At 47.1% G+C, this 12,528-nt stretch overlaps 1 protein-coding gene across 4 annotated transcripts in view; it reads left to right on the top strand.

Annotated features, from left to right (window-relative positions):
- Positions 1 to 12,294, top strand: part of SMAD2 (SMAD family member 2) — a 56,351-nt gene extending 44,057 nt beyond the window's left edge. For all 4 annotated transcript variants that reach the window (XM_048503032.1, XM_048503028.1, XM_048503030.1 and 1 more), the window contains 6 exons: positions 643 to 717; positions 2,601 to 2,654; positions 4,493 to 4,705; positions 4,889 to 5,026; positions 6,164 to 6,308; positions 9,570 to 12,294. In XM_048503032.1, coding sequence (XP_048358989.1) covers positions 643 to 717; positions 2,601 to 2,654; positions 4,493 to 4,705; positions 4,889 to 5,026; positions 6,164 to 6,308; positions 9,570 to 9,693 — 749 coding nt within the window. In that variant the 3' untranslated portion in view covers positions 9,694 to 12,294. The remainder of the gene's footprint in view (positions 1 to 642; positions 718 to 2,600; positions 2,655 to 4,492; positions 4,706 to 4,888; positions 5,027 to 6,163; positions 6,309 to 9,569) is intronic.
- Positions 12,295 to 12,528: the final 234 nt, after the last annotated feature.

Genomic DNA, 12,528 nt, shown 5'->3' with positions numbered 1-12,528 from the left:
TTTTTTCAAAACTACACAGCTGTGTTTAGAGTTTGCAGTGTACTTAATGTCCTACAAAGATGATCTCAGGAACGGTGTGTCTGCTTCAGCAACCAGGGATGGGGGCGTTGGATCCAGCATTGTTTCCCACTTGCATTCTGAACCCAAAAAGTTGGTTCATGGGACTGCAGGAGCCACCTACCTAGAGCCATGCAAATTGGCGAGTGGAATCATTCCCTTCTCTATCAGCAATTTCATGCAGAAATCATTACTTGGAAAACCAGCATTCCTGTGGCTGGAAGGTTCTGCAGGGAGGTGGAAGAAAGTGAATAAGATGAACTGTAGTAAAAGCATCAGCCTGATGAGTGGCTGTAATTTAGATCCATTCGATCGTCATCTGGCTGGCTCATAATTTCATTAAACTGTGCTAGGTCTGGAGTGTAATGATTAGGAAGGGCGTGACCAGTAGTATGTGAAAGAAGAAGCAAATGGCACCCTCCCCCTCTATCCCACCCCGGTTTTCATGATGGGAAAAGACAGCAGCCTGACCCCCTTCTGTTGTTAGAAGAACTTGACATTTTAATTTCATTTTCATGTTATGTGTGGTCCTCAGAAACCTTTTTTATATTAATGGCTCACGAGTTGTAAAATTGCTCTTGGTAGAAACGCCACCACCTGGTTATATCAGTGAAGATGGAGAAACAAGTGACCAGCAGTTGAACCAAAGCATGGATACAGGTAAGCAAAAGCTTCAATCAAGGGAACTGCGTGAGATAACTCGTTGACCCTTCCCTGCTGGATCAGAGCAATGGCCCATCTAGTGTAGCATTCTGGTTCACACAGTAGTGCACTGTCTTTGGTTAGACAATTGCCCATGATAGCAGATTAGAACATAAGAACATAAGAAAGAGCCTGCTGGATCAGACCAGAGTCCATCTAGTCCAGCACTCTGCTACTCGCAGCGGCCCACCAGATGCCTTTGGGTGCTCACCTGCAGGATGTGAAAGCAATGGCCTTCTGCGGCTGCTGCTGCTTCCAAACACCTCCCAAACATTTGCAATCTCAGATCAAGATTGGAAGCTTTTCACCCACACCTTTTCGGCCCTGGCTGTTGTCTGCTGGAACTTCTTGCCAATTGATACTAGGGCCCTGCAGTATCTTAATCAGTTCCCCAGGGCCTGCAAAACAGAGATGTTCTGCCAGGCCTTTGGTTGAAGTAACCATAAGTCCATCCCATCTTGCTTCCTCCACCCCCCAAACCTTTATTCCCCCTCATCTTCCCTGACCGAGCAGTGATTTGATTCATGATGGGATGGGTTGGACAGCTTTTAGGCTGTGTTATGGTCTGCTGTGGCTAGTTGCTATCAGAAAGATTTATGTTTATATTTGTATTTATATTTTAATGATTAAGTGATATTGGTACTGAGCTGGCTTGATGATGATGATTGATGTGTTTTAAAATGTATGTAAGCTTCCCTGAGCCCAGCTGTGGCCAGGAAAGGATGTAGTAACAAATCCAAATAAATAAATAAATCTTGTCTTGTATGCAAAGAGAAGATCAGTGTATAGTCATGAGACTGAATTCACCATTCCGTCCCCTCTTTTATTTATTTATTAGATTTTAGAACCGCCCACCCCTGAAGGACTCTGGGCGGTGTACGTCAGACCAGAATCAACAATACACACAATAAGTAAATTCAGTGAAATTAAAATCATATTACAAACTCTATAAAAACATAGCAGCATTACAGATATAGGACAATAAAAGTACAACACTAGTGCAATGAGGGTGGCGCCATAAGGAGGGCTTTGGAGGGCTGAAATTAATGATAAATGTAGAAAGTATAGTTAAAATTTCCTAATAGGAGATTTTAAGGCTAGCAGACACCAAAATATGTACAAGTATTTTGGTATCTGCTGTCTTGATTTCATAACTTTCTCCTTGGTTCTCCCAAGTAGTAATGGAATTGAGCTGTAAGTCCGGCCCTGTTACTTGAGGAAATTTTGCATATCTGTTTCGCATCCATGATAAGGAAATTGCCCACTCTTTCCATTCTGGCCCTTGAACCGAGGGACTTCTAAATCTTTATAAAATGAAATCCGCCTATGGTATGAGGTTTCTACCAATTTGCTAAATTGTTGGCTCCTGAACTTTAAAACAGCAAAGCTTGGGTCAGCTTCAGAGTTGTATCTAGGGAAAATGTAGCCCAGTGCAAAATCTGACTCCCCCTCCCCCTTATGGGCGGCCGCCCTCCCGCACCACGACCAAACAACTTTTTTTTGCACCAGGTCTTGAAGTCAGTGTATGGACCTGGGGGGGGGGGGAAGGAGGAGGGGTGTGTGGGCATGACAGAATGGCCACAACCTGGGGACATTTGGCCCCATATTTCCCCGTGGGTGGAATGCCCCTGGTCATCTTTCCAAGTGTACTTACTCAGTTGGGGCAGTAGCTTTGTGATGATATCTTCAGGATAAATGTACCACGTGCCCAGGTTAGTAAAAACTAACCTCCGGCTCTTCAAATAACAGCTACATAGCACCCAAGAGAAACATTTAGCATGTGGTAAAGAAATACTGAAGTAGATTTTGTTCTCAACTAACACAGTCTATTAACTCTACAGGATCTCCAGCAGAGCTTTCTCCTAGTACTCTTTCTCCTGTCAATCACAGCCTGGGTAAGCACCAGATACTTTCCTCGTAACTTATGTAAATGTACCACATTGGGAAGAAGCTCCAGCTTAGGATGAAGGAGGCTGTATTCAGAGAAGGCAGATCTGGGGGAGGAACTGTGATAAAGTTGGTGGAATTGGTTGTTCTGGCCAAAGAATATGTTAGAAATTTCAGGTGACCTCTCCTTGCTGAAGGTCACCTGAAATTTTTAAGGTCATCTTGGACAAAGACAACCACTTCCAGCATAAAAACCTCACAGCACTTAGGTGACTTTTTTGTGCTTTCGTTCCCTTTTCTGTTCATTGATGTCGTACTTTGATTGTTGAAACTGCTTTGGGTGCCTTCTACTTTCCTTCACATACTGTACAATGAGAGCCTAGTGCAGAGGTCTTCAAACTATGGCCCTCCAGATGTTCAGGAACTACAATTCCCATCAGCCCTGCTACTTGGCCATGCTGGCAGAGGCTGATGGGAATTGTAGTTCCTGAACATCTGGAGGGCCATAGTTTGAAGACCCCTGGCCTAGTTGAAAGGGGAGAATGGGTGGGAAGAGTATCACTTTTAGACGGAGGTGAGCCTATTTTGAGTTGGCCTGTTAATGGTATATTGCAGTGGTGGCGAACCTATGGCACTCCAGATGTTCATGGACTACAATTCCCATCAGCCCCTGCCAGCATGGCCAATTGGCCATAGGTTTGCCACCACTGGTATATTGTATGTGTAATACAGGTAGTTGTATGCCGAAAACTTTTTTGGTTCCCTAAAAACTAGAGTGTGCCGAAGCAGAACCCTGGAACACTGAACGCAGCTTGTGTAAACCTTTCTGCTGACCAATTTTGTTTCTAAAAAGAACCCCAGTGACTTTACTGTGTTTGCTATCATTAAATGAAGGTGATAGGTCACGTATTTGCTGTTTTCGGGTCACCGGAAACATGGACTGTGAAGCACACCTTGTGTGACTGCGAAGTGGTGCTGCGCTGGGATGAAACAGTCATGGCAAGAATGCACCCCCAGTATTGTCTTTCCCTCAATACTAGGAAAGTTATTTACAAAATATATGTGCCGCCTCTCCAGAGGCTTACTTCAAATGCTGTAGAATGAGAGGACATGGAGATAAACACTTAGAAACAAAATTGTGATGTGAAGATTCTTTATTAGTACTTTGAAGTGCAGACTTTCAGATGATCCTGTGCACCTATCCCACTGACTGTGGCACGCATCCCCCCCAGAGGTGTATTGGGGGGGGGGGGGCTCGGACAGGCACCGTGGTGGTAGGCACCTAGGCCGGCCTGCTGCTATAGTGCCTGTTGGAGCCGCTGAACCCCCTGCGGTGCCTGTCACAAGGGCCTGTGGAGGGCAGGAGGCAGCCTGCAGAGAGGCTGAGGGGGTGCCCTCTGCAGCTCCAACAGGTGCTGCGGCAACAGGCTGCCCCAGGAGCTGGCCTGCTCCTCATCCGGGTCGGCATGGGGCAGGAGGGGGTCGCAGCAGGGGGGAAATTTTGTGCCCCCCTGTCGTTACGCTCAGGGTCATTTGACCCTGTCCCCATTGCAGATATGCCACTCCCTCCCTCCCCCCTGGGTGCTAGTTGCATTCCATCCTCAAGCCGGCAGAATGCACTGCCATAAGCAGAACAGATACGTTGCATCCAGTCCCTTTCATTGTCTGTTCATTTGACAGTTTCCTTTACTTCTCAGTTTTAATGCGCAAACATTTAGGGGATCATTGAACTATGGGCAAGATCGTATGAGTACCGTGGGCTTGTTGCTGTGAGTAGCTACTTAATTCCAGAATTTTAGAGGTGTGCAATGCCTATTAACACACATTCTCTGCTTCTTTCCTTCAGACCTGCAGCCAGTAACCTATTCAGAGCCTGCGTTTTGGTGCTCAATAGCATATTATGAATTAAACCAGAGAGTGGGAGAGACCTTCCATGCATCGCAGCCTTCACTTACCGTAGACGGCTTTACAGATCCGTCGAACTCTGAAAGATTCTGCCTAGGTTTGCTTTCCAATGTTAACAGAAACGCCACCGTGGAAATGACAAGACGGCACATAGGTAGGGACAACCCGCCTTCTCAGACTTGTTCTCGTGTGTTGAAAAACAGCTCCTTGTTTTGCATAGATGTGGGAGTTAATTTTGGAGGTGGCTTATTTTGGGTTGCAAAGGAGACAGTGCAATAAATCATGAAGACTTGATGAAGTCTGTGTTAAACTTGACTCGGGCATGCCCTTTTTCTAGGAAGGGGAGTACGTTTGTACTACATCGGCGGGGAGGTTTTTGCCGAGTGCCTAAGCGACAGCGCAATCTTTGTCCAGAGCCCCAACTGCAATCAGAGATACGGGTGGCATCCTGCAACTGTCTGCAAAATCCCGCCAGGTGAGGTACTTGCGCCCGACTGAAATGAAATGGCATCTCTGTGCTGTAGGCAGCATGTGCTGTGGTGGGATGCTCAGGTGTCATGGATAATAAAGTTGTACTGGAATGTACCGTGATCTAATACAGGGCTGTTGAGCTCACTTGTCAACAAAGGCTGGATATGACATTACTGTGACTTGGTCGGGCTGGGTGTGGCTACCAGCCTGGATCAGCAGTTGGGGGAGGGGGGGAGCTGCCTGGGTTGTCAAGCCAGCAGCAGGTTTGCCAGCCCATGGTGACCGGGGGCGGAGGGGGTTTGCTGTCCTGGCTGTTGAACTTGCAGTGTGCTTGCCAACCCAGAATGACATTGGGAGAGGTGATCGGCACTGTTGCAGGTGTGTGTGGCAGTCTTACCTGGTGAGCCCACAGCAGCTTCACCAGTCCAGCTCAGCACAGGGGGAGGTGGTCAGCACTGGAAGGGGGGGGGCTGGTGAGCGCACAAAAGGCTCACCAGCCCAGATCAGGGGCGCGGTAGGTGGCTGCTTGACCAGGCCAAATTGGGAGCGTGGCCCAAGGATTAGGGCAGGGGTCTGCAACAGGTGGCTCTCCAGATGTTCACGAACTACAATTCCCATCAGCCCTTGTCAGCATGGCCAGTTTGCCATGCTGGCAGGGGCTGATGGGAATTGTAGTTCATGAACATCTGCAGGTTGCAGACACCTGGATTAGGGTTTGCCTCAGGGGCACTGATAAGCCCTCTCAGATCCAGCCCTCTGGGCCTCATTTTTGACACCTCTGACCTAATAGCTGTAGCCTTCCTTTTTATGTGCCAATTTTATTGTTCCCTTCTGCACTGTTTCCTTTTAACATTTACATTTTTACCCAATTCCCTTTATGTTCCTGTACTTTTTTTTGTATTCCCAGTTTCTTCCTGCTCGTAGATTCTTTTAGATATATGTTTATAGTTTAACTATATTTTTATCTCCTTAAATTTTTGAGTATCTAATCTATCTTATGCTGTTCTATGACCGTAATAAAGATTGATTGAGGCCTTTGTCTCTTTGATAAGGCTTCCCCCATTGAGCGTTAAAGCGGGAAATCATTAATCCGTTAATAGCTTGCAGTAGCAGTAAGATCGCGTGTTTGGTTTTTTTGCAGGCTGCAACCTGAAGATCTTCAACAACCAGGAATTTGCTGCTCTTCTAGCTCAGTCGGTGAATCAGGGCTTCGAAGCGGTGTATCAGCTCACCCGAATGTGCACCATAAGGATGAGCTTCGTGAAAGGATGGGGGGCTGAATACAGGTGTGAATCTGCATTCGACTAGCAAATCATGCACCACTGGGTTTTTCTGTTTGGGCAAAACCCACCCTGGATGTGAGTGGCTGCTTTGGTGCAGTACCCCAGCTTTGTGGAGATGCAGCCGTTTGCTTGTATTCCGCAGCTGCACTTCAATCCAATTTCCTGTGCAATTCTGAAGCAGTTGTAGCCTTTCTCTATGCTATTAGACTCGTTTAATCAAGGTAGTGTAGTCAAATTTCAAACTACTTTTTTAAACGGGCTGTTTCCCCTCACGTTAGGTGGGGATCTGTCATCGAGGGAAGCCTTGAGTGTGAGGTTTCCGCAATGATATTGCCAGTAATGGTAGACAAGGCAATTTGTCTGTAAGGCAGTTTGCTCTTGATTTCTGCAGGTGGATTCTGGGTACGTGCTTTAGCCTTCCAGCTCCTCTCTTCCTCTGTCCTCTGGCCAATTTTTCTTGTCTCCTTGCCACAAAGGGCCATTGTCACTCAGTAGTTTTATGCACTGTGTCAATCTTTCATTCACTGGCTCAGTCTGACACATTCCAGGGGAATGCACAAATGTGTACAACCCATGGGGATGGGGGGCCAGGTGACCCTGGGCGCAATGGCGCGGGGAGGGGGGCAGAATCACCCCCACCCCCTCCTTCCCTGCGCCGACCTCGCTCGGAAGAGCTGGGTTGGTGCGGGAGAGGCGCCTAAATGCAGAGCCAGCCTGCTGCCATAGCGTAGTGGCTGTCTGAGCCGCCCCCGAGCCCCGCCTCTGAGCACGTGGGGAGGCGCCCGGAGAAGGTGTCCCCGGGCTTCATTTCTCCCCGATACGCCTCTGGGAGTGCAGATTGGGTTAGATCTGCAAACTATCTTCTTTTTTCCTTAACTGATTCCCTCTGCTCCTGTAAGACATGTGGAAGATGAGGGACTTGAGTTTGATCTGTGCCTGTTGGTCAGTGGTAAGCTTGAAGTGACCCCCTGGTCACCTTTTGCTACTTGATCCTTTTACCTGGAGTGCTTGGAACTGAATCTTTCTCTTCCTTACCAAGCAGATGCCATCCCACTGAATTGGAAATCCAAGATTTTATGGGTGACACTATGAAAAGGAATTGGACAAAATCTATCTTTAATACAGCAGTGTACTCAAAATCACATTAATAAGAAAACGGGCTTCTGGGGCTTGCAAGTCATAAACTGCTATGCGCTTTGCATCTATTGCGGTTCTCAAAAGTATCACGGATAAATCCAATGATATAATTATCATGAATCCAAGCCGGGGAAAGCCAAGTTTGTTTCAGTAAAATCTGGGTCCTTTTCTCCAATAACTCCAACCAGCTGAGTTCTCAAGAATTTATTGAAAAATAGAAATCAAAGAAATAAAACATAAATGCAGTTACAGAGATTGCTCAGCTAAATACATTCTTATGGTTCTGTTGGGACCTCTTGCCCAAGAGGTGCTTCTCTTAGCTTAGCCCATGATAGTGTCACCTGGTCTTTGTTCTCTAGTCTACAAGAAAACTACCCTCCGTGCCATGCGGTTACCCAGAGCCTTTGAAGTGCCTTATTTGGGCATCTTCCTGTTCTGGGTACATTTCCATGGCCTTTTGGTTTCCCCATCCAGTGATCAAAGACCATTTTAACATGTAGATGTGATGCTGCTAGCTTTATAGCACTATTCCATCGCAATAATATATGTGGACCAAACACATTTCAGGAAAGAAGTTTTTTTCTCACAAATCACAATCTACTAGTACATTTCATTTGATTACATTTCTAGATATAATAGTTACGCAACAGCTGATTATGCGCAAGGTGTCTATAAGGTCTGTCACAGCAAGATTTCTTGTGCGGATGTTTCTCCTCCAGCCCCGCTTTCACTTTCTGGTTTCCCTCTGGGAAGCGAGACCACTTCTGGGAAGCGAGACCACAAATGTAATTTTGCTTTACTGCAAGAGTGGGGATATTTTCAAGGGAGCATAGTTTTACCCTGGATCTCTTCCCTCCGCCCATGGCCAGCCTGCCTAGCTCAGGGGTGTGCAACCTGTGTCTCTCCAGATGTTCCCTATTGGCCATGCTGGCAGGGGTTGATGGGATTTGTAGTCCATGAACATCTGGAGAGCCGCAGGTTGCACACCTCTGATCTAGCTCCACCCTCCCACTCCTCACACTGCCGTCCATGCCTTCCCTTTTGCCCCCACTTCCATGTGTCCAACTCTTCCCTCCTTCTTGAAACTCTCATTTCAGTATATCAATTTATCCATATAACATAGTTGGCTTTTGCAAGGAGCAGCACAAGCAGCGTCTGTTTCTGGCTCCAGCCCACCTCCCCTGATGATTGGGAGGGCTTTTAAAAACTTTTTTTTTCAGACGAGCCTCTTTTTAAAAACAAGCCTCTCTCCCGTGGCAGCGTAGAAATTGTATTTTAGAACTGTGGTGGGTATTGGTTTTAGACTTAATGAATGTACGGTTATCTTTAGCCATCTTTGTAAGCTGCCCAGAGCCCGACTTCTGCCAGGAATTGGGCAAAGTATACATTTAAATAAATACATAAATGGTACTCACCACCAGCTTTCCTGGTGTCCGCCAAGTGCTTTTTAGAAAGTGGGTGGGTCCTGTGGCGCTTTTGCCCATCAAGGCTTCTGGCTGGCCATTGGTGATTTGATTGGCTGTCCAGGATTCTAAAAAATTCACTGTGTGATTGAAGGTAAGCTGCCTCGGCCATTTTTGCTATTGGCGCTGCCTCTTATTTTTATTTATTTATTTATTTATTCATTCATTCATTCATTCATTCATTCATTCATTCATTCATTCATTCATTCATTCGATTCGATTCGATAAACCGCCCTACCCCCAAAGGGCTCAGGGCGGTGTACAACAAATAGCAATACAATAAAACAAATCGAATAGCCCCAATTAGAATATACAAAACCTTAAACCTATAAAACTATTGCAGCAGTAGCCTTCAATAAATAATTAATGAATAATAGAAGACATCTGGCACCCAGCCCCAGTGATCAAACCCTGGGAAGGGAGGGGGTTGGCAGATGGTCCAATAGATCGCCAGTGCGCAGGACAGCACGAGGGGCATTGTGCACGAGGGGCATCTTAGAGCAGGCATTGTAGAGCCATGCCTGACACAGTACGTCAGAGCGCCAGCTGGCTCGAAAAGGTTTGGGACACCTGGCCTAGGATGCGGGCAGGGGTTTTATTGTCTCTGGCGACTCCCGGCTTCACAGCACGTTTGCTTTCCCCCACCCCCCTCTTTTCCCTCCAGGCGGCAAACAGTCACAAGCACTCCTTGCTGGATCGAACTTCACCTGAACGGGCCTCTCCAGTGGCTGGATAAAGTATTGACTCAGATGGGCTCCCCATCAGTACGCTGCTCTAGCATGTCGTAAAGCTCCTCCTCTTTACCAGCGGGCCTAAGATACCAAGCCTTGTCAGCAGACTTCACGTAACAGCTCGTCTGTCATAGTAACCGTGTGTGGTCTCCATGAACTGTTTTCCTATCCAAAACAAAAACAAAAAAAAAGTTCAGAGAGAGAGAGACAGGCAGACAGACAGGGGACGCAAAGCACTTGAGGGTCTGATCAGTTTTAAAGCACCTTGTGAATTCTGTTTCCTATACTCTGATACTAGATAAAAAGACGTTAGTGTATAGAAACGCCTTCTTCGGATGGAGGGGGGGGGACATTTTAAAGACTTTAATGGTGTTTTTATTGGGTATATATGAATGTGAGTGTCCTACAGGTTTACCAATAACATGGACGGCGTTTGCTTAACGCATCACGGACCCACCCCCCAGCAAGACAGCATCCCGCTGTCTCGGTTTTTGATTCCCTTTGATAGATGGTTAGAGCTCCCCTCTCTAATTTAAACCGACATCTCGTAAAAGCCCAGGTCTTTCCTTCTCCATATTTTTATATTTTTATATATAAATATATATATATGCAGGCTTTCCGCTGCCCTATAATAGGCTTTTATTGCAGGTAGTAGCTGCTACTTTAAACCCCTTTGGAGAGGACACGATGCTTGGGTTGGGTCGTCTTGAAATCTTCGATGCCGGGTGTGCTCAGTGAGCCTGCAGTGTCTATTTTTTATCACTTTTCTCCCGCACGGCATCATGTTTAGAAAACACGTTTCTTCCTCTGCCCGTCCAGGATTACGCATCTGTTGCCGGCAACGGGTGCTCGGCACTGCTGGTCCCGTGGGCCGCTTGGCACCTTTCTGTTAGAAAATTTTGGGGGAGGGGGGTCACTTCTGAAAGACTCCCTTGTGGGCATTTTTGCTTAATCTCTCCAACCATGGCTGGGAGGTTGGATAAGACTACAGGATCATGTACTTCTAACCCTCTTATTTAATTCCCTGCCTACAGTTAGCCAAGGTTGAGGTCAGCACTAAGGTCATACTGAAGGCCAGCCACAGTTCCTCCTTGGTTCTGGTTTTGTAGTGGCCTTCAAACTTTGGTTTGAAGAACCCAGACTAGTTTTAGGTAGTCGCCAGGGTAATGCAGAGCAGCGGTTAGTGGGGGAGGGAGTCCCCAATCCTATGGCATGTTTGCAAGATTGACCGACCTGGCACTGGTCCTCCGACGTGCCACTGAAGTGCTTGGGTCCACAGCGTGGGTCTGCTTGTGTGGCTCAAGGAAAGTCTTCTAGCTGAGCAGTCAATTCCCCTCCCCAGATCAGTTCCAGAGCCTTGCACTGCCGACCAGAGAAGAACTGTGTGCATTGCAGATCCATGGATCCCCTTTCACAGATGAGCATATTTTTCTGAGAAGCACCTGCCTGGAAAAAAAGCCCCCCTTACTCCTTTCATGATGTAGACCTTCCAGTTGTCAGTTTAGCAGGGACTGGCATCTACCATTTTGGAAGTTGCGGGGACTGCCAGCCCATCACCTCTGCCCCTGTAAAGATCGACAGATCCCTCTTCCTTTAAAGCTGCCAACTGTTTGGCATGCTGCTGTTTTCCCTCCCTGAGCTGCTCCTAACTACGGCAGCTGGGTGCCGAGATTGCCGCGGAATAGCAGACGGCACTGAACGAACAAGAGAACCGGGCACGTACAAGAAGCTCTGCATCGACTTGGCCTTTCCCCTGACTCGTGGGCTTAAATGTTAAAACGAAGATCTCGCATCAGAGATCTGGACCACCCCTCTGTCCCTTTCGTGCCATGAAGTTCAGCTTCCCCAGGGGTGTAAAGATGCAACTTGACGTTCAGAGGAGGCTCTACGGGGTCAGTCAGATCCAAAGGATATGTTTTTTGTGAGCATCCGTTGCTATGGGGCTGGATTTTGCAGAAGTAGACGGTCGGCTTGGGTGTGGCCGGACTCCATAGTACATGTTATTGTGAACCCTAGGACACTACATCTGAACCTTACTTTAAAAATATTTTGAATTATATTCTACAGATAAGACTGGGTTGGGTGAGGGTTGGGAAACTGTATAGAAGGGTTTTTTTCTGACTTGGAAAAAAAAAGTATACATCTTACTAACAACCTTGTGATCTAGCTGTCTGTCATTCTCGTCGTCGCCGTGGCAGTAGCGGGATTGCCTTTTGTCTGTTTTCTTTCCCTCTCCTCCCTCTGTCCCCTTTCCCGGACTGTTCATTTGCGCTGGGGTCGTACTTCCGACAGTACGCCTAGCGCCGACTTCAGCTTCGAGAACAAACGTGGCCAGTGTTAAGCTTCGTAATCAACTGACTGAATCGAGGGTAGCAACGACAAATCTTTTCATTTTTTTATGCCGTTAATAAATAGGGCATAGGAGCAATACCAAAAATCAAGACTGGAGGCGTCGGGTGGGTGGGGGAGGTGGTCAAAGCGGGGGGGGGGGGGGTCGGGCAAATAAAAAGGATCGGCAAAGCAGTTACCAATTTTTGTGCTAGTTTTACCAGTAGCCTATTGTATTGGTAGAACTCGTAAGCCTAAGAAATAAGCTTTTCATGCGTGTTGCAATTGCCTAATATGTGAATACACTAATAAAAAAAAGTTTTAATTCTCGCCTTGGCTTGTTTGAATGGCGACGCGGCAGCCGCCTTCTGCGATATTCCACTCCGAGGATGTGTGAAGAAGTCCGATGTTCAACACACTTGGTTGTGGATCACAAGAACCACCTGCAGAGCGTCAGTTAATCCACAGTGGTTCTCCACCCCCTCCTCCCCCTGGCAAAACTCTTGACCTTCTGAGGGGAGGGCATGCTGTGTTACAGAGTCAGGGTGAGAAGTCTGATGTTCA

The sequence above is a fragment of the Sphaerodactylus townsendi genome, linkage group LG07, assembly GCF_021028975.2.
Source record: "Sphaerodactylus townsendi isolate TG3544 linkage group LG07, MPM_Stown_v2.3, whole genome shotgun sequence".
Taxonomy (NCBI): domain Eukaryota; kingdom Metazoa; phylum Chordata; class Lepidosauria; order Squamata; family Sphaerodactylidae; genus Sphaerodactylus; species Sphaerodactylus townsendi.
The sequence above is the reverse complement of the archived record's forward strand: the minus strand, read 5'-3'. Positions and strand labels throughout refer to the sequence as shown.